Below are 20,736 nucleotides of genomic sequence, written 5' to 3'. Positions count from 1 at the left end.
TTTGTACTTGGCCTAAAGAACTGCAATGCCAAAGTGCATTACATTCAGATGTACTGCAGTCATTTCTTTGTCGTAATGCGATTAGAAGGAGAATTTACCAGAAATGTTTTGAACGGCTGTGAATATTCATTCTCCTGCTTCATAGCTGTAGATCTCCACAGTGTGCTGTCAGTGTTTGAAAACTGTGAATTAATTAATGAGCTGCTTTGATAGCCCTCTGAGATTGTAGGAGAGTTGAAATGGGTAAAGTGGCCCTTTGCAAACATTATTCCATCAGGCTGTGAGGTCATGACTGCAGTTATGGGAGGGTTGCAAAAAGACAACACAGTTGGTACTTCACACAATAAATGGTACTCACTTGTCAAGATTAAATTTTACCATAATATATTTGCTAAAATTGATAAGCAAACATGCATCAAAATAAATGGAACATTGCTTTTGTGTGTCTTGTTTGTTTAATCAACTCGTGGAAAGTGAGCAATGTGCATGAGTAAGTGCTCTTACTATTTATTGTTGAAGTAGGGTTGCTTGTTCCCACATTGCATCACAACCTTCTCTCCTTCTCATCCACTTTTGGCTGTTTAAAGTGCTCACTGGAGAGCTGCATCAGGAGTATCATTCACTGTAATGGCAGAGCGTCCTCCTCCACAGCCCTCACTTAGATCACTTAGTCCACTTTACTTGTCCAGAGGTCCGTGCTGCATGAACACATCATGTTCATCCATTGGGGGTCAGACTGAGACTAGCCCATAAACTATGAGGTATAAGATGATGTCTTGCAACATAAAACATGACAAAATCAGGATTTTCAAATACAAAAAAGCAAAATGTATATCATTAAGATTAAAATAAATACATTAGTGTGCTCTCTTTTTATTCTCGGGGTGTGTGTAATTTAAACAAATTTAAATCTAACCTAAAGCCTAGGAAAACCCATAACAGATTGCATGCTGCTCTTATTAAATAGATACAAAACAATGCTGTGTGAAACGCTGTGATTCTAGGTTCTCTCATAAATTTCAGGGTGATGCAGAAGCCAAGCTCTTAAGATGAAGTACTGTTGAATGCTTGGTCTCTAACAAAGTGATCCGCTTTGTTAAGCAGAAGGTTTGTTGGTCTGGCTCATACAGCTGTGATAGTTAACACTAGACCAAGGAGAGACATCAGCAATGAAAATATTTCCGGCTATTAATCTGGAGCAGTTTAAGAGACCATTCCTTAGAGATTTCTCTCAAATATTGTTCTCAAGTGTAAAACACCTACTGTAAGACAGCTATCAATCTTCTTACATGAAGGTCAGGCTGTGCAGTACTCAGAGAAAATGGAAAAAATGCAAAAGCTCCATCTTATACTTTACAGGCATTGGTTAGCAGGTAAAATGTAAGAGTCAATTTGGAAGCTATTACTTTTAAGACTTACCAAATGTGGTAATGCTTTATGAAGAATCTATGAAGACTTATAAGACATTTACGATTATGCCATCTGTACAGATGACCCAAATCATGAGCCCAAACATAAAACTGACCATCAAAATTGATATGAGTGTAACTTCTGTTACGATTATCACATTTCTTTTTTAAACAAAAGCTTAGTTTTCTCTTAAAAGAAAGTTTGAAAGATTTAGACAAAAAAGACAGTTGGCCTGCAGAATATGTACTTGTGACCAGATGTTGATTTATTTATGTGCAGTTTTTAATCTGGATATATGTAATATAAACTTCTAAAAATTTAGAAAGTTACATTTCAAGAATTAATCAGCTGTTAGAATTAAGTAATTTCAAAAACATTTTGTTTAAAAAGCAGCTGTATAGCAGGCATGTTTAGCCTAGGACTGGCTGTAATAAGCTGTTGCTGAGCTTTGCCCAAAGAGAGATAAGTAAACTGTCTGATATAAAGCCCCATCAGTAAACAGGGCTCATGGGGGGTACACCACCCTAGTAGTACATAGGTCTATAAAAATTTTGCATTGCTTACATTGCCAAAAAAACACATAAAAAAACACAATTTTAGTTTCAGTCATGCTGTTTCTAACAGTGATTAAATGTTATTGTGACAAAAATGCTACTGTTATTATGGACTAAGACTGCCCTCCTTCCCAATGGGCAGATACAGTAGCAGGAGTGATGACACCAAATCCCTGCATGTGGTTAAAAACAAAGAATTTTAACAAATTTCTTTCATTACAAATCTAATCAGAGTACTTAAATATCTTCATTTGAAACAAAGTTGTTTTAATTAAAAAAGCAATGGTTCTTTTCATGAAGGAACTCTCTAGTCCTTAAGTATAGCGGGTGTACGCTTAATATTTTCTCATTAAATGTCGAGATTTAGGTTTATTGAGGAGTAAAGCAGCATCAGGATCAGGGCAGAAAATTTGTGGAAAATGGATGTTTTGATGTACAAAATGGATCAACATGGTGAACACGATGAAAACACAGGAAGCTGGAGGATGATGAGAGAGAATCCAGCAGAATATATAAGGAACAGCAACTGAAATACAAGTGGAGAGTGCAGGGACACATGGGGAAATAGTGGATACAAAAACATTAATAAAATTCATTTATGTTAATCATTGTATATTTTGTTTTGTTCTTTTTTAGAATATTTCTAGTAACTTGCTTTCTAACAGTAATAACAATATTAATAAGTAAGAACAACTAGATTTGATATGTGAATTTTTTTTTTCAAAAAACCAAATTTTGAAAGTTCATTCTTTTTTTTTTTAAACATTACCATAATTCCACGTAAGATTTCCTACTTAAAATATGTCCCATTAGCTACATTTTAATTCAATTTCAGAAATTACCATAGGGACTGATGAAACAAACTCCCACAGTCTTAAAAGCAAACTGTAAAAGAAACTCAGACAAAATATACTGACACAATAATTTAATAAAATCAGCTGCAGACTAGAAAAAAGAGAGCAAAGCCATTTTACACTGAAAGAAAATAAGCTTAACTGGTTACAGGATTATTCTTTAAGTGCTCACAGCTTAAATAATTACATGTTTTACAGTCAAGCTGTAACACCTTTGTGAGCTCAGTCAAACCAAGTGATCTGTACATCATTAATAAATGGTTTATCTTAATTTTGTGTTATTCGTGTAGCATTAAAATGAGAAAAGTGACATTCAGGTTTGGATCTTAACATTGAGAACAACAAAAGTACATTTAAGGTGTCGAGGATAGAATCAAAATAAATAAATCCAGTTCAACACAGAATCACTAGATCTAAAAACAACAGAGCATTCAGTGAAAGCAAACCAAATGCTTTTGTTTAAATAGAAAAATGTTGGCTCCTGCAAGTAAAAAAAAAAAAGAGCACTGTAAGGCAAAGTTACAAATGATACAAAGAAAGCGAAGAAACACTGAGCTGTAAGACTGTAGGCAGAACTGGCAGAAAAAAGGCTGTAAATAACAAAACTTATTAAACTTTTAAATCCTTCTGAGGTACCTAGTGTAAAAAGAACAATCCTACCATATTAACACAAGTTTATTAATTTCTGTTGACTTCTTTTTTACCTGTTACTAAAAGAAAACCTTGTCTTTGCCAAGTTTACATACTCGTACCACAAACATAAATGCTCTTCTCTCTTAATTGGGGTTTAAAATAATTTCTATATACTTGAAGGATGTTAGGATTGAATGATGTAAATCATGGTTTTATATATAACATAAAAACTTGTTTCATGAAATAAAAACACTATTTAATAATAATTTGGAGAGGCTAAAGATTTGCTGAAGGATGAGTAATTCAATGCAGAATTGAATTACTCATCCTTCAGACTATTTCAGACTATTATCATACATTTAACCATTAAAAGGTTACAGGTGGTTCAGGTAGGCTTATTTAGGAGATTAAAGTATAGAGTTAGATTAATCAAAAAACATATTTGGCTCAATAGATCCTCATTTAGAGACCCCACTGATACAATCTCCAAAGCTTGAAATATCTCATCTGCTTTTACACAAGTTTTTGCCCTAAATAGGTTTAAAATAGGAAATTCAAAGCTAGATTTGCATGTTGCTGCGTAGGTATACGATAACTATTTGTAGTTGCTTAAAATAAATCCCATTTGGCTAAATGATGCTTTCAGACTGCAGCATACAAGTTTAACATATATTTACTTCCTGACATTGAAAAAAACATACTTGATCAAATGAATAATCATAATAAAAAAGTATTTTAACAGGGTTACACTTTAACTCTTAGTTTTGTTGTACAACCAGGAATGGTAAAGGAGAATCCAGGAAACGGTAGTCTTATAAAGGCACTGTATTGTTCTTTTTTCTTTTTTTTTTCTTCTTTTTTTTTTTACAAGAAGCTAAAGGAAAAAAGAAATCCGTAGTAAATTCAGTCTGTATCATCGGCAACTTTTGTTCTTTTCTTTATATACAACAAAAATAAAGTCCAGCAACAGAAAACCAAGTTCAGAAATGAGAAGGCTGACCTCCAAAACATCAATAAATAAGCTTTACAGAAAAACTGTCAGAGCAGAGCAAAAGAGCATTCACAGAAGTCCAAACTGGGAGTCAGAACCAAGTGCAAAGGTCTTTCAGGGGTTAGCACACTGAGGGCTGCCTCTTTAGTTTGTTCATAAATCGCCCACGAGATTGAAGCATAGACACCAAACACACACACGTCTATAAACTTCCAACCTGAAATGGAATTACAGCAAAAAGAAGAAAAAGGTGGTAGAAAATACTGATGGGTACTAAACATAAGCCACATCCTAAAAAAAAAATCAAAACACAGATCATCCATTCAAATACAAAACAAAACCTTTAAGCACTTTTTTTTCTTTTTTTTTTTTTACAAACAGTATAATGTATGTTTGAATGAGAGCAGATAATACAGTTTAAGTACATCACACACCTCTGTACAGTGGACATGTTGTTATTTCTGGATTGGGTAAACCAGTCTTTACACTAAAAGTTTGTGTTATGATCTCCTTATGCCTTAGTTTGTTTATTGTGCCCTCCCAACCTGTTCTAAAAGGCTGGTTCCTATTTGTTCCCAATTTGTCAGACCCCAAACAAGCTCAGAGATAATAAGATAACTGTCCAAATCCTCTTCTAGAAAGAGCACCCGTCAGCATGCAACTGTAATGAAATTAACTCTTCATGTGTTTCACATGAAGCTTTTCTAACAGCTGTTAGAGGAAAATTTTTGTTTCAAAGAGAAAAGAGATGAAAAACACAATAAATATGAACATGTTGCCTTTAAGGTTCATTTTGTCATAAAAAAAACATAACATTTGCTGACACCAATGTAAAAAAAAAAATTCAAATAATTTAATGTTTTATTGCAGTAACATATTTTGCATTGAATAAAAAAGAAAATCATACCTTTAATTTAAAGGTAAGGCCGTCCCATTAGCTATCTTTTTCTGTGCATGCGCACATTTAGGCTTATACTAGGGGTGGAACGGTTCACAAAATCCACGGTTCAGTTCGATTCACGGTTTCTGGTCACGGTTTTCGGTTCGGTTCGATACATGTTGATTGTTACACCGAAATCCCATAAAAGTTTATGGAATTAATGAAAAAATCCCCCCAAAAATAATGGATTGTAATTATTTTAAATGATCCGTGGAAACCCTGGATCATCTCCGTATGTTTTGCTGCTTTGAATTTAATCATCTCGCGCATGCTCTCTACCATCTCCAAGGGACTCAGACGGGAGCGGACGAAGCCACAGTGGGGGCTGTAGCTTTACTTTGAGCAGCCGGTCTGGAGCGCAGCGGGGCGGAGCGGGGGTTGCTGACGGAGTATGAGGGATTTCGGGGTCAGCATGACATGTTGGTCATGTTGCTGTTAGCATAAACAAAACGTGTTGCACAATGCTTGCACACTGTTGCACTTTTATCCACAACTTTCTTTCCGCCGTCATCATAGGTCACTCTAAATGCAAAGCGGTCCCATACAGCAGACCTATAAAGTGCTGCTGGCGCGCCTTCCAACTCCTGTTCTTTCCCACTCGCCATACCCACACAATTCTCCACAACAACTGATTTTTTTCCCTGCTACACCCGGCTAAGCTGCTTCACTTCTTCTTCTTCTTGTTTACTACTGGTGGTTCGCTTTGGTCGCAGTACTGCCACCTTCTGCTCTGGAGTGTAAACGCTTCGCCTATGAGAAAAAGGAGCAGCGCATGAACCGAACGAAACACACGCGAACCGAACTGAGACAGTCAAACCGAACGGTTCTGACGGTTTTCATAAATCGTCCCATCCCTAGCTTATACCTGTGGTGAGCTATGATTTCAGACAGTTATTGAAGCTCACCTTTCTCACCACAGTTCTTTGAAAATAGCTGAGGGTCGTAAGAGAAAATGTGTTTCCGAAGTGTATGAGAATAAAAGTAAGGCCTCAGAAGAGGCAGATAGATCCCAGAATGCTTTGCGCGGAGAGCTCTCCTCACAAAGCATCATGGGATTTGCGGTCACAGCGTCCCACTGTCGCCATAGGCTGTTGTTACAGCGGCGACAGTGGGACAACAGCGGCGACTAATAACAAAGATGGTGCAGTCATCGCGCAGTGGACGAGGAGTCTAGTGATCAACAGGGAGCGAAAAGCAGTGATCATCTGTCCAAACGGTTGGTTAACTGAGTTAACTATAAAGTCCACCATATAGGCCCCGCTCTATATAGTGACTGAGGGATTAAGGGGTTAGGATGGACATTCGGACACAGTAAGCTTGTATGAGCTATGAGAACGAAAAACTTAAAACATAGCGTGCATGAGGAGAAATGTGCTCTTGCACATGTAATAGGCGTTCCCTCGTGGGAGTACATGCACAGGGTTGTGCATGTGCATTTTTTTTTTTAAGGGGACAGGCTGAGTCTTTTAAAAAGTTCGCGAAAATCCTCCACAACACCTTTAAGTATTTGTCTCAAACAAACGTTAAAATATATGTATTCCTGTTGTTGACACTTTGTTCAGTATCTTTATGCCAGTAGGTCAGACCCAAGTATTTTCAGAGAAAGATTCGCAAGGTTGGTGCACAAAGTGAGGGAGAGAGATCTTTGCTACTTTGCTTAATCTTGACAAATAAATAACAGACCTGGGTCCCTTTTCCTTTGGTTTGCCCCACATATTTCTAAAAGACTTGTGGCAAGGCAGGGGCTTGTTTCTAAAGAACCGTGTTTACAAATTTCTACAACAATATAAGCCCGAATAACTGAGTAATGACATCTTTTTAACCATTTTTGGTAGATTCTCTAAGATTTTAATTCTAAAATTCCATTTCATTTTCAAAAACTCAATTGTAAAAGGAGCTCGAACAAAGTTTCAAGGTTATTTGGAAGAGAAATAGCCACACAGCACCACTGTTCCTCCACAGAATTGAACAAGATGCAAGAGGTGCTTTTACAGTACATAGATCCACCCTTTCTTTAATGCCAAGCCCGTTTGAAGTGTTTGTGGTCAAGAAGCTCAAGCTTAGTCTTATCTGATAAAAGCAACTGGTTCCAATTAAAGTCTCGATAGAGTTTAGCAAATACCAGACATTTGCTTTTGTGATGGTAGGGCAGATAAGTCATTGTGCTCGTATGGACCACCATGATGCCTTGCTACAGTTTTCCAAAAGTGCACATTGAAGAGTGTATTTTCTAGTATTCAATACTCTGCTGTGTGTTTATGCTCAATATGGATCCTTAGACAGCCTAGTATTCAATGGTTAAAAGAAATAAGTCCTATTGATATGCAGATAAACAGAAAGTATTTTTACTAGTTCATTTATATTAGATTTATCCTTTGTGAATATCATAAGGTGGACCAATATTTGGGCCATCAGTGATTTTGATTAAACAAACTGCTATTACAGGTTAGATTTTTTTTATTCAGTAACATATTTCATGATCTTAAGGCTTTTTTTTTGTCTGCAGTTGCTAACCCTCTGTCATGAAGCCTTGAAGGCATCTGTCAACTCTTGGAGGTGCAGTCAGTGAGGGGAACTATACAGAAATAGCAATAGCAACCTGTTATAAAGGAAGTGCCTTTTAGGCCACCTAAAATAATGTAAACAATCAAAAGAGTGAGATGCTTACTGCACATTAAATGTTACATGAGGAGATCTTATCCAGCAAGAAGTGTACAACATTATTAATTACATCAACATAACAATGCTTAAAAATTAAAAAAGATAAAAAAGAAAAATCTATGTGCTTCGTTCATTTTGATCCACAACCTTTCAGAAATAGGAGGTCAAAATGTTAAAATCCCAGAAAATATTGTTTTTTTTTTTTTATTGTTGGATTTCGTACGCATGATAGGAGACTTTACATCCTGATGAAAGGATGACCATGAAGTCCAGCTTTCTTAATAGATGACCTCGTAGACCGTCGCCTTTTTGTCTCCTGAGCCCGTCACGATATACTTATCATCTATGGAGATGTCGCAGCTCAGCACTGATGATGACTCCTTTGACTGGAAGGGTGAAAGAAACATGTTGTCTAATGTAACAAATTGACAGATTCTGCTAACATAGGAACACACTTTAGTGAAAACTAAAAATCAAAAAAAAAAAAGTATTTCTATAGCTAATATATATTCAAATGTCTGTCCTTATAAAGAAAGTTCCAGCAGATCCAATAGATCTTCTTAATAGTTTCACATATTCTAACCAATGTTCGACTATCCTTTTTTTTTCTGAATGCTCACCTGAAAAATACTGGCTCCATATGGGGTTCTCCATGCATTGAGTAGATTGTCTTTTCCTGTGCTCACAAACCACTTTCCTGCAGAGAATATGACAGAATTCAAAGTTTTCAAAATAAAATCAAACATGCTTAAGCATTTTTTTCCCTCGTTGTTCACCTCCAGGGTCTTTTGTTGTTTACCTTGTCTTTAGAGAACCGCCCAAACACTTATCCAGATAAAACTTTGTTAAACAAAGGCTAGGGAATATGCTAACATGATACAATTGTAAATCCAAACCAGACTTTGACTGTGATTGTTTGTTTAGGTTTGCAGCTGATAGTGTTTTTGTCCCATAGATATTTTACAATTTCTTATGTAAGCATTCTGTCTTAAGAGCAGACAAATCAGGGATAATTAAGCTTTTAAAGATACTTAAACCATTGCTAGATTATAAAAAAGTGTTCGAGTTAATGAACATCTCACAAAGAACTCCTATTCTCCATCATCTGAAATAGGTAAGTCTGCTCTAGAGGCCCAATGTAGCTATAGGACCTGCAGAGACCCACACTTCAGGTTGGAGAATCTGTTAAGGTAGACAAGCCTTGCATTTGACAAATCTAGCCTTTGTTCGATGGTTGCAAGAAAAAAGTAATTGTCAAAAATAAAGCCAAAAGAAGTCCAATTCATAATTACTATAAGCCCTATAAAGGTGATATTTTTACCCTTTACAGAGGTAAAAACCGCACTTCTACAAGCGGTATGCTCTTATAAAGATGGAGCAGCATTATGTAGATACTATAAACTGCTGTGGATTAATTCTGTTTTTTATATTTACAACTTTCTAATCATCTTAAATCACATTTAATGTCTTCCAGGCACAATAAAAACTGATTTTTTAATGTCAACAAAAACGTAATTTTAGGTTCAGTAAAGAACAGATTTTTATATGGAGGCGTATTTTGTGCATGCACCTGATCTTTAGGATTATATCGGTAGAAAAGACCCTGATAGGCTAACAAATTAATATTCAAGCCAAACCAGTTTAAAAATCTTTAAATAGCTGTCCAGTATTAATAGTCATACTTTAAAATAATCAGGGTTATTCATTGTTATTGCCTTTATTAAGAAAAAGTATATTTCACTATTAAACAAGGAGGCTATATGTGATATACTATCATATGTGTCCCATGTTTCATTCTTACCACAGTGAGCAAATCTTAGTGAGAGCACACAGCTTTCATGTAGGTGGAGTTGGTATTTGTCAGGTTTAGTGACATGCAGGACCTCCACATTACTGTTCTCCATCCCGACAGCTAACCAGTCGCCTGTCGGACAGTAACCCAGAGAAAAGATCTGCAACAAAGAGAAATAGTCCTCTTTTAAAGACAGCCACATGTTGTAACTTGGATGGTAGATTTAGTCATTGTTCGTGAAAAAAAGTAAGAAATATTTGCAGCATTGCCGTGATAAAATTGTATGAATGAACAGATTCAATCTGGTAATAAATTCACTGCAGCTGTAAAGCTGCAATATCACTTCCTGTCTTGTCTGCCCTCACTCTCAAACCTCTTAAATGGATAGTCACGACCTCATGTGCAAACTCGGGTTGTAAAATGTGCCTTATTCAGGAAAATTGCAATAATGGTCAATTATTGCTGCTTTTCTCCTTGCCTGAAAAAAAGGTAAATTGAAACTGCAAGTATTATCAGAGTTAAAAGTATTTGAGGGCATGACAAAAACAGTCCAGCCTTTAGTGTGGGTTAAACGCTCTGAACTGAGCTTGTAAATTACTGCAATAAATCAAAAGTAGAGACAGTAATCACACATGCAATTGCAAGGACCTGTCTAGGGATGCACAATTTGTACTAGCCTGTGACATTTTTACTTTATCTATAGCACAAACTAATGGTATAATTTTTTTTTTTTTTTTTATAAAAACCAAGCTTTTTTTGTATAATGTTGTATTTGGTATTACAGCGCTGCATTGTTGTGGGATTATTTTGGAGCATTCCGTATACCTGAGAAGTAAAGTCGTGTTGCTGCAGCTGCCGGCCCTCTCTCAGATCCCAAGAACGAACGGTGTTATCCAGACCACCAGTCCACAGCTTGGTTCCATCGTTAGAGATATCTATACAACTTGCCCCGTCTGTGTGGCCTTGAAACTGCCTGAAAACAAAGATAATGAAATAACATAAATGGAATTTTTGTAGGATTGATCTGACAACAGTTGTGCCACAGTTAACGTTAGTTTGGAGCTAAAAACTGAAGTCCTATCTTTTCTTGCCCTGGTAAAAAACAAGCTAACTTTTGAATTGCAGCATAAAGTTTGAAAAGTACCAGTTTTTACCATTTATTTATTCAAGCAAAGGCTGGTGATACATTTTTATGACCTGCATGGTTTTCTGCAGTGTTGTAATCAGTTTGGTAGAAAAGTAGAAAGTTTGCAATTTTGTTAATGGTCAGAAGAACCTACACCAGACTTTGGCCTGAGATAAAAAAAAAAAAAAAGAGAGACCCGATGGTATTTAATGGCATTTATTAAGCTTTTTAAATTGCTTCAACACTTGTATAGAAGGTAAAAATATACCTGATATGTAAAAATAAAAGGACAAATTCCCCTAAGTCTTGCAATATATGAGACCATATGTTCATAGCACTGTGTTATTTGCACTGCTGCAAAATGACCAGAACCACTCTGGTGTTTTAAAATAAGCAAATAATGCTACGTTCAGACCGCAAGAGCTGGAAGCAGCAAAAAAGCTTCTGCTGCTTCATTTTAGATGCTTGTTCACATTAAGGTCAGACGTGCATCAGGAGCAGCTTTGTTGCTCCTGAAGCGCGTCCAGAAAAGTGTGTCCATGTGCGTCTCATGCTTCTGCTGCTCCTGTGTTTAGCAAACAGAGCGGCTTTGCTATATTTGCTGTTATAAGTGGGTAAAAAATAGTTTTAATATGTTTTTAAGTGAGAAAGTCCAACTGAAAACTTTATCTGTGCATTCAGTTTATCAAGATTATGATCCTGCCTTCAAATATTATTTCGCTGTCTGAGCCGCTCAGACCCCCGTACACCATCTGCACTCTGTCCCTGGAAATCTCCTTCAACGGCTGCCTCTGGCCTTGTCTCTTCTGGGTTTTCCTCTAATGTTCATGGCGGCTGGAAGGAGATGTTAGCGATTTTCATGTACGTAATCCAAACTGCAGGCACCAGAATAAAATAAATAAATAAAATCTAACATATTTTGCTGGCAGGTTTTAACATTTTAAGTTAATTTAGGCATTAATAAACTGTTTCAAGGGAGCGATCATAGCAATCTGCATCAGCAGCGCTGTGTCTGTCTCCCTGCCAGCTCCCAGATCAGATTCTCTGATTGGTTGATGTTGCGCGTCGAACAGCATAAGTTAAAAATTTTTTCAACTCCAGCATCTGCTGCTTTTGCAGCGCATCACGTGGGTCAGATGCTAAGAAGCTCATGAGGGGCTGCTTCAGCTGCTCAGATGTGCTGCAGGAGCTTTTGCTGCACCTTGATGCGCATCAACCATTGAATTTGCATGTAAACCAGCTGCTTCTGCTGCCTCTAACACTTGCGGTCAGAACATAGCATAAGCGTTATCATTCTAGAATTTCTTTTTAGTTCAGTGCATTGCACAGTACAGTAGAACTCAATCATTTCCCGTTGTGGTCATTTAGGCTAAAGTTCTATAATGACGCCTCTTGTATGTTTCTTTTGTTACTTAAAAAAATGCAGTATAATTACTTGAAGCTACATTACTGGGTCTTTAAGTGACTGGATCAAATTTAATCATTTAACTTATAACTAAAGTGTAAAAATTGTCATTCTAAGAATATACACATGCATATTCAGTTGATAAATTGTTTTTTTCCCAGTAACTTAATTCAATAACTGACATAGTTTTATATAGAAATTACACACAGACTAATACTTTCAAGCCTTTTTTGTTAAGTATGTGTATTTCTGGATAACATCTGATATAAACATACCGGTAATGCTTAAAATCAGACCAATAAAAAGGTCAAAATGTGGAATAATTAAAATAATTTTAATACCCACTTAAAGACTGATATTTTCAAAAGGTATATTTAAGCTGATAAACAAGGCTCATCGGAGCACATTATAATTTATTTATTATGATTGTACATTTTTAAACTATAAAAAAAGAATAAAAATGCAAAGTGAATAGCAATATGCTGATTTGACATGAATGTAAAAAAAATAACACTACTGGACTTTAAAGAAGTTAGTATGTGACCATTCATGCCTATGTATAGCATTGCAATGGACCAGTTTGGCAGAAGGGAGATGACATGCTTTGGTTATTGTTGTTTTAGTTTTGGAATTATTATTCCCAGGTGCATTTCCTTTGGTCAATTTCCGGCAGCCACCAGTTAGAACCATAACTAGCTTCAGCTGCTGCCACTAATTATCCCCAAAGTCCTTCCACCTGTTTCCCTCCCTTTATATACCTGCCTCACTCTCCACCTGCTACCAGAAACTAATCACTCTGCTTATATGTGTTCCCAGACGCTTGTTGCCCTTAAATACATCAAACCTCAACTCTAATGTGGAAGAACTTTAATGGTCTGAACACACCAGGAGTGAGTTGAAAAACAGGGATTAAACCAGGCCTTTTCATCCCATATCAGTGTCTGACCTCATGAATGTCCAAAAATCCCATAAACACTTGGGCTGGGCATTTCATTGAATTTGCAATATAATTGCAATTTGACAAAATGCAATTTTCAAATCATAGTGGCACAGAATTTTGGTCACATTAAAATAAGAGTAAGACGTTGACTTTTTAATTCCAGCCCTATAGGTGGTGGTAATACACACTCGGAGAAATGAAGAGAAGGTTGCAGCTAGCATGAAGAAACAAGCACTTTTACGATTCTGGACAAGCAAGTTTTCAAGGTCATGAAAACAATAAACCCCTGCAGAGAAACATCTACTTTTTTTTTTTTTTTTTTTTACATACTTGTGATTAGCATGAAGGAAATAAAAAAAATCGATACTGGTTAAAATTTGATTTTATTTTTTTTTTTGAAAAATTGTTCATTTCTAACAAACAATTAAATGTTGCGAAAGCCTTTCTAGATGAGTCGAAGAGCTGTACCAGCTGCAAATGGTGAAGTGAAATTATATTAAACCCTATGACTTAAGAAATGGATGCCATTAAATTTCCTACGTTTGAATGTAGACAGGCAAATAGGGCTGTCAATACAATAATCCAGAACCAATCTCTAACCACCTACCTAACCAAAGTCTGGTTGTGAAGATCCCAGACAGCTATGTTTCCATCAGAGCAGCAAGAAAAGCAAACTTTGGAGTCAGGGCTAATGGCCAAAGCGTAGCACGCTGGTGCAGATGAGGTCAGCTCTGCTTTGATGCGAGGAGTTGGTGTAGCCAAATCCCAAATAGACAAAGTGCTTGCCTCGCCCCCAACAATTAGCGTCCGTCCATCAGGAAGCAGCCTACATGAGCGAATGTAGTTATCCCTGTTCTGAAATGACATTAAATAACTTTATGACATGTTTTTATTGACATTGTCTGGAATATACAGCAAGGATCAAGGGATAGGTCTTACAAGGCAGTCTAGCTGGGAAACAGGGGTCTTGTTACCAGGATGACTGATGTCCCACACCTTCACACAGCCTTTGCCCCCGGTATAGACATGACGAGTCGGGTTACTGATGGTGACAGCACACACCACCTCTCCGTGGCTAAGAGTATTGATCTGTCGTGCATGGCGTGGGATGCCGGGGCCAATCAGAGCGTCTGGAGGAAAAGGCACAGGCTGCATTTGTCCATCAGCGCTCACATGAAAGGAATAGGCTCTGGAGGGGACAAAGAGTGTTGAAAAAAAAAATGGAGAGTGAAATGAAAGCAAACAGGAGGAAGACAAAACCATGTGTCTTCCTTGGTGTGGTGGTGACATTAAAAATTGAGGTGAGGAAACCTACGGCTTTCCACCAGAAATTCCTGACAGGTTGGGGGGAAGGCCTGGGACTCGGATATGATGGTGAGGATCAAATCCCACCTAAAAAAGATAACAGGACTATAGTTCTACTATACACTACTGTAAAATACTGCTGCAATAGTTGACTTTAATCAAATCTGTATTGATTAAATAAATATGATAGCTTTAAAAACAAACAAAACTCCTAAGCTATCAATTAAGAAGCATCAGTTTATTTACATAAAACAAAAAATGAAATGAAATGTTGAAATGGTTCAATTTTAAGGAGCTTTAACAATTAGACAAAACCAAAATCTTATTGAAGGATGGCTCTTCTTGTTTTAATGAAAATTCCATTACACTTCATGAATACTTAATTTTGAACAACTTCAAAAACACTTAAACTTATTCAGTTAAATATTTTCAACGAGGAACATAGAAAATTATTGGTGTTTTTATTTTCAGGGTTTCTTTTTGCAAACAGAAGATTACTATTTCCTAATGGTTAAAAGACTTTCCTTCTTTTCTGTTTGTGTTAGATGTGTTAGAACAGCTGCTGTCTTGTTGCTAGTGACCTTCACCTTAAGGGCACTAGTAGGCTACAAGATTTTAAGCAAAACTTTACTTTAAAGAAAAATGTTGGAGGTTGCAGACAAAATGTGGTTATCCACTGGGGAATACCTGAAGTTATTAAGCAGAAATCTGAATAAAAAGCTTTTAAGTCCCCATCAGAGATGCTTGGAAGCACATCTTAAAGAACCAAAAAAAATATTTAGCATGCATGTTTAAGGGTGAGCTGCTGATTGTTATAGAAATAGATTAAAAACAGCAATAAAGATGAGAGTTCCATAAAACATAGCATAAACATAATTCACCCTCACAATCTACATTTGATTACCTTTTTTTAGGATCCTGACAGAAAATTCCTAAAATCATACAATGAACATTGTTGTTTTTAACATATTGGTGCATGTTTAGGATGTATGTTTCTGTGGATGTACCACTTGTGTGCGTCCGTATGCCGCCACAGCAGCAGCAGCCACTGCGCTCATCTGTGGGGAGATGTTATGCAGGCCGGTATAGACGGCGCCTGCTCCACTCAGCTCTCCATTCATGCCGGGATGAGGCACCATTCCAAACGGTCCAGGGTAAGAGCAGGGCACTGCAAGCGGTGTGCGAAGACCGGAAGCTGGACGATGAAACAAGGCAAAAAATATAACAAACATTCTTCAATCAGTATAAAAAAAACATAAAATTGTTATCAAATTTCAGTTTATAAGTTTAAGCAATTAATTAAAAAGTAAACAGAAATATTTGAAGGTCATGATCTACTTAATCATATTGCTTTTTTTATTACTAAAAATAACAGTAGCAACCTAATTCTATAACATTACCAGAACATAATAGGTAATGTTTTTTTTTTTACCTTTAAAAGACAATAGAATAAATCTATAATATATATTAAATTTCCTAGACCACATATTGATCTGTAATGAGTCAAACTGACAGCATAAGGCTTATTTTCCAAGTCCAAAGTGTTATTTTAACCAAGTTCTTTGTGATTTACAAAAGCTTCTTGGTGCTGTGAGGATTCTTTGTAATTAGCTATAATCAGGACCCACCAAGCAGCTCAGCTCCTGTGGGTTTGCTCGGCGCAGGCCTCAGGCCAGGGGTGGAGGTGCTGCTAGGTGTGGGGGCCTCAGAACGGGATGTTGGGGTGCTGGACTTAGACACAGGCGTTGTCGATTTTTCATTCTGAATCCACAAAACCAAAAAAAACAAAAACAAATTACAAGAAAATTTTCTTTACATACATCTGGTTTAGGAATAATAAAATAATGCAGAAAACAATTTGATCTTAAAATTATTTTCCAACTTAGAAACCCACTGTTTGTTGTAAAGTATACTTTTTTTAGGCATTTAAGAATCAGGGCTCATCGAGCTCCTAACAAGTTCTACAATTAATTTAAATATAAAGTGTAGATTGTGCAGTCTGCATGCATACATTCTCAGTCATGATTTATAAAAATTGATAAATCTTAAAAGGAAATTTGTTGGAAATAAATCCAAACAGTCCATAATTTGTGGAGCCACCTTTAGCAGCCGTGCGATCATTTTATCATTCTATCACACTGTCTTCCTTCAGTCGCATGTTGTGAGGTCTGTGTTGGACTCAAATTGCAGCTGGGTTTGTGCTGTCATGAAAAATATATCTGTTAATAACGAACCTTAGAAAAGCACGCAGGAACCAGAAAGACAGCGACTGAAGAATTTAGAGGGTGGGAAACATGACCACTAACTTGAATACTGTGACGATGCCATGAGTAACATAGACACCAAGTGCGTACAATCAAATGAATGCAAAGTAGCTGGGAGAAAAATTCAAACAGGACGCTGAGGAAGGTAGACAAATAGACATAATGAAAACACAGAGGATTTAAATAAACACACATGAAAAGAAAAACTCAAAGAGCTCGGGATCATCATATTTAGTTCACTGAGGTTTGGAGATGTTTTCTTCTTTTCTTTTTAAACTGCACAACTAATTTCAATCATGTTGAAGCATAACTTTATTCATTTAAATCGGAAATCTAAAAATTATGACACACTTAATAACTGCACATTTATTTCTGTTAATTTGTCATACTCCTTTTCAAACTATATGATCTTTGACATTTAACAGGCTAACATAAGTCTAAATGGAGATACTGAGTTTTTTGCTGTTTTACTGAGTGCTGCATAGCCTGACCTTGGGATTGGTTTCTTGGGACGTTAAATAATCCCTCATGTCAGCAGAACAGCAGCTCCTGCAGGCACCGAGGTTTAAGAGGAAGCTGAGCGGGGCAAGAGCCTCTCTACGTATAGCTGCTCCGCTTTTATGTAAAAGCAGTACATTAAGGAGGCTCCTTCCCTGCCAAATTTTAAAACACAGCTCAAGACGTACTTTTATTTGCTGGCTTTTAACACTGCAAGGACTTAGGTGTTGTGACTTTGTCTATTTAGCTTAAAGAAATTCATATTATTTTATGTTTTTATGCTGTAATTTATTATTTTATTGTGTACTATTTTTAGCTATGTTCAGCAGTTTGTTTTCAGCTGTTTTAAAGCACTCTACAAATAAAAATGATGATGATGGTGATGATGATAATCTTTCTCAATTGACATACTGAGTTTAGATAGTGTTCGAATAATTTAATTACCCTTTCCAGATTAATGGGCAGCACCTAATGGTTCTCAAAGGCCATTGTTTTCCATTTGGGCCTTGTGTTATATCGCATATCTGTGAGGCCCAAACCTAAAAATGGTCAGTCATTTTTCTTAATAATGACCAGTAAATAAAATACCCTTTGTTATATAACCTCCTAGTTTCTTTCCTTCTCAAATTCCCTAAAATTAGGAGTTACTGTAGGGTTCCTTCTAGTTAGATGCACTCAGTTTTTTTGTATCAATTAATCTGGGTAATTGTATAATCTGTTTTCCTAAATAATGGCTTCCCATAAGTTTGCACACGAACCCTGCAGGTGATTTTTCAAACTTTTTACCCTAATGAAGTCCAGAACATATCTATTACATATATCCTGGTGCATCTTTATTCACAAAGGTTAATATTTCCTTATACATCACTTCAAATGATCCTTTGTAATGTTTACGACTATATGCCAGAAATAAAAGGAAGTTAATTTATAAAAAAGCTGAATCAGATCAAAAGGCGATAGTTTCACAATGACTCACCAAATTAATCTCTTTGGACTTGGATGAAGGTGTGCTGCTGGAGGAGGCGATGGAAGAAGGACTCAGGGGGGCGTCTTTCTTTAGCAGGCGACTTTTGTCCAATCCGTTCTCCCGAGGAGAGTGGGCAGGGCTTCCTCGAGGAGACGTAGGATCCTGAGATGGGTGAGCAAAGATGTTTAAAGAAAAACATCATTATTTTTTTTAATTAGTAAAAAAAAAAAAAATGATGATACCCAACAATAAAAGTAAAAGCTGATCGGTACCTCATTGGAGACGTCCACCACCAAGTTGTCGTCACTCTTTTCTCCATCACTTTCCTGGGATTCACAGAAAAATTTAATTTTACATTTACAAAGATAAATGAAATAATACATAGAAAATTAATTAGCCTTATTGTATAGAGTAAAATAATCTAACAATCTATACTAACCAATTTGCTCTGACATTTTGTATCTGTCAGAATAAAAAGCATTAACTTGAAGATAGGTAAACCTGTATTTTTTTTTAGTCTCACAAGCTCTACTCTGTTTCATTTCCCAGTTTTTCAAAAACAAAGGGTACTACCAGGAACAGAGAAAGGTGATTTACCTCTCTTTTCCAATTTTCTCTTTCAGTAATAAAATGTATTACCGTACATCTCCTCCCCTGCTCAGTCAAGGATGATTTCAACCGTGTAACTCACGTAGCGGGTCGAGGTTAGCTCTTTGTCATCTGTCTTCTGCTTTTTGCTGTCAGATGAAAAATCACTGGAACTCTGATGTTTCTCTCCGGCCCGGAAACTGGCTGACGGAGACACAGAGGATCTCTGAAACAGAGAAGAAAACTACCATTACAACTACCTCCAAGCCTTTATTATGGAAGGTTATGATGCTGAATGTTCTTGTAATTCCGACTGCTGACCATCTTTGTTTCGTTTTGCTTTGGTAATCACAATTGATTACACATTTGTTTATTTAGCTGTGTAACTGTAGCTATACAGTTCTGTAAATGCCTCTGTTAATATTCATATATACTCAATGTAGAGATAAGTGGGAGAAGATGCCAGCCTCATGCTATTTCACACTAAAACATCTGGATTAGCCATGGTGTTTATTTACTTTGAACTTAAATGCCACCATTGGTTTTTATCACACGGCTCCTTTGTGTTTATGTTTTATTCCATTTCTGTTTGCAGCCTACACCAACAGCATACTGCAATACTGCAATACTGGAACAATGTCCCTTTTTAAACATGCAGATTACATAAATATGCAGATTTTGTCATATGGGCTCTGGTGTCCCATAAGACTGAAACTGATACTCTTGTTCCATATCAGAATGTAGTCAACACAGAGGTAATTATTGTTTAAAGGTTCTATACCAAGCTGTTTTTAGCCCTTCAAATTCAACAATAGGGATATAAATGAGGAAATGCTATCAGCCCACTCTGAAGACTCTTAGTGCTCTGATGGCACCAGGTGCATCCTCCTCTTAACCGTACGTCCTGCCCAGATCCTCGACTGCTAAAAACTGATTCTGAATAAGGCTGAAATAATGAATAATATGGAAATTATCAATTCATTTAGTAACTGATTAATCATTAACTTGATTACACACTCTAAAACCTGTGTTGTGCATGAACACACTCACTGAATACATTCATATTTTTAGAGATTGGTGAATTGAACGGATCAGTTTTGAAGTAATGAATGTCAACAATAGTGACGTTCACTCTCAGAATAATGTGCGACACACGCAGCTCACGTTCACATTTAATTAATAATGACACTTTTAATTGGATAATGTCAGTTTTTACTGTGCTTATTACGGCAAACAGCATGACAGACCAGGATTTCTACTGCTAGTACCAGTCGTGTGTGATTCAGACTCATCTACTGGTGTTTCTGATGCCAGTGTTGCAGAGTGCTTGGCTGAGTTTTATGAACTAACAATGGAAACTGGGACAGAAAAAAAACAAACTCATGTTTTTGTGCAAACTGTCCTCACCGGGATTCACAAACAAGTCTGTAAGTCAGCCACGTCCACTCCAAATTTAAAGTGACACATCTTAGGAAATATCTGATACTGAATGAGGAACATAAGAAGTCATTTTCGATACTGATCTTTTCAGTAGAACCTGAATGTACCTGTATTTTTCTGAAGTTTCATTTTATTTAGCTAAATAAAGGCTTCACTGCACATACAGTATACCTTGACTGCATCAAGTACTCTCCAATTCTTCCTATATACACTATATTGCCAAAAGTATTTGCTCACCCATCCAAATTATTGGAATCAGGTGTTTCTATCACTTCCATGGCCACAGGTGTATAAATTCAAGCACCTAGGCATGCAGACTGTTTTTACAAACATTTGTGAAAGAATGGGTCGCTCTCAGGAGCTCAGTG

The 20,736-nt window shown here is 36.6% G+C and overlaps 1 protein-coding gene across 3 annotated transcripts in view; it reads right to left on the bottom strand.

Moving 5' to 3' along the window:
- Nucleotides 1–6,059: 6,059 nt before the first annotated feature.
- The window catches only part of LOC107085289 (transducin-like enhancer protein 4), a 62,500-nt gene continuing 47,823 nt past the window's right edge, over nt 6,060–20,736 (bottom strand). For all 3 annotated transcript variants that reach the window (XM_015375540.1, XM_015375542.1, XM_015375541.1), the window contains exons 9-20: nt 19,032–19,154; nt 18,613–18,666; nt 18,350–18,502; nt 16,240–16,372; nt 15,619–15,806; nt 14,622–14,698; nt 14,246–14,495; nt 13,914–14,161; nt 10,661–10,808; nt 9,845–9,995; nt 8,664–8,740; nt 6,060–8,429 (exon numbers count right to left, since the gene is read on the bottom strand). In XM_015375540.1, the coding sequence (XP_015231026.1) occupies nt 8,322–8,429; nt 8,664–8,740; nt 9,845–9,995; nt 10,661–10,808; nt 13,914–14,161; nt 14,246–14,495; nt 14,622–14,698; nt 15,619–15,806; nt 16,240–16,372; nt 18,350–18,502; nt 18,613–18,666; nt 19,032–19,154 (1,710 nt within the window). In that variant the 3' untranslated portion in view covers nt 6,060–8,321. The remainder of the gene's footprint in view (nt 8,430–8,663; nt 8,741–9,844; nt 9,996–10,660; nt 10,809–13,913; nt 14,162–14,245; nt 14,496–14,621; nt 14,699–15,618; nt 15,807–16,239; nt 16,373–18,349; nt 18,503–18,612; nt 18,667–19,031; nt 19,155–20,736) is intronic.

This window comes from Cyprinodon variegatus, unplaced genomic scaffold (genome assembly GCF_000732505.1).
Source record: "Cyprinodon variegatus isolate N-32 unplaced genomic scaffold, C_variegatus-1.0 Scaffold121, whole genome shotgun sequence".
In the NCBI taxonomy this organism is placed as follows: Eukaryota; Metazoa; Chordata; class Actinopteri; order Cyprinodontiformes; family Cyprinodontidae; genus Cyprinodon; species Cyprinodon variegatus.
This window is presented reverse-complemented; position numbering and strand designations above follow the sequence as displayed.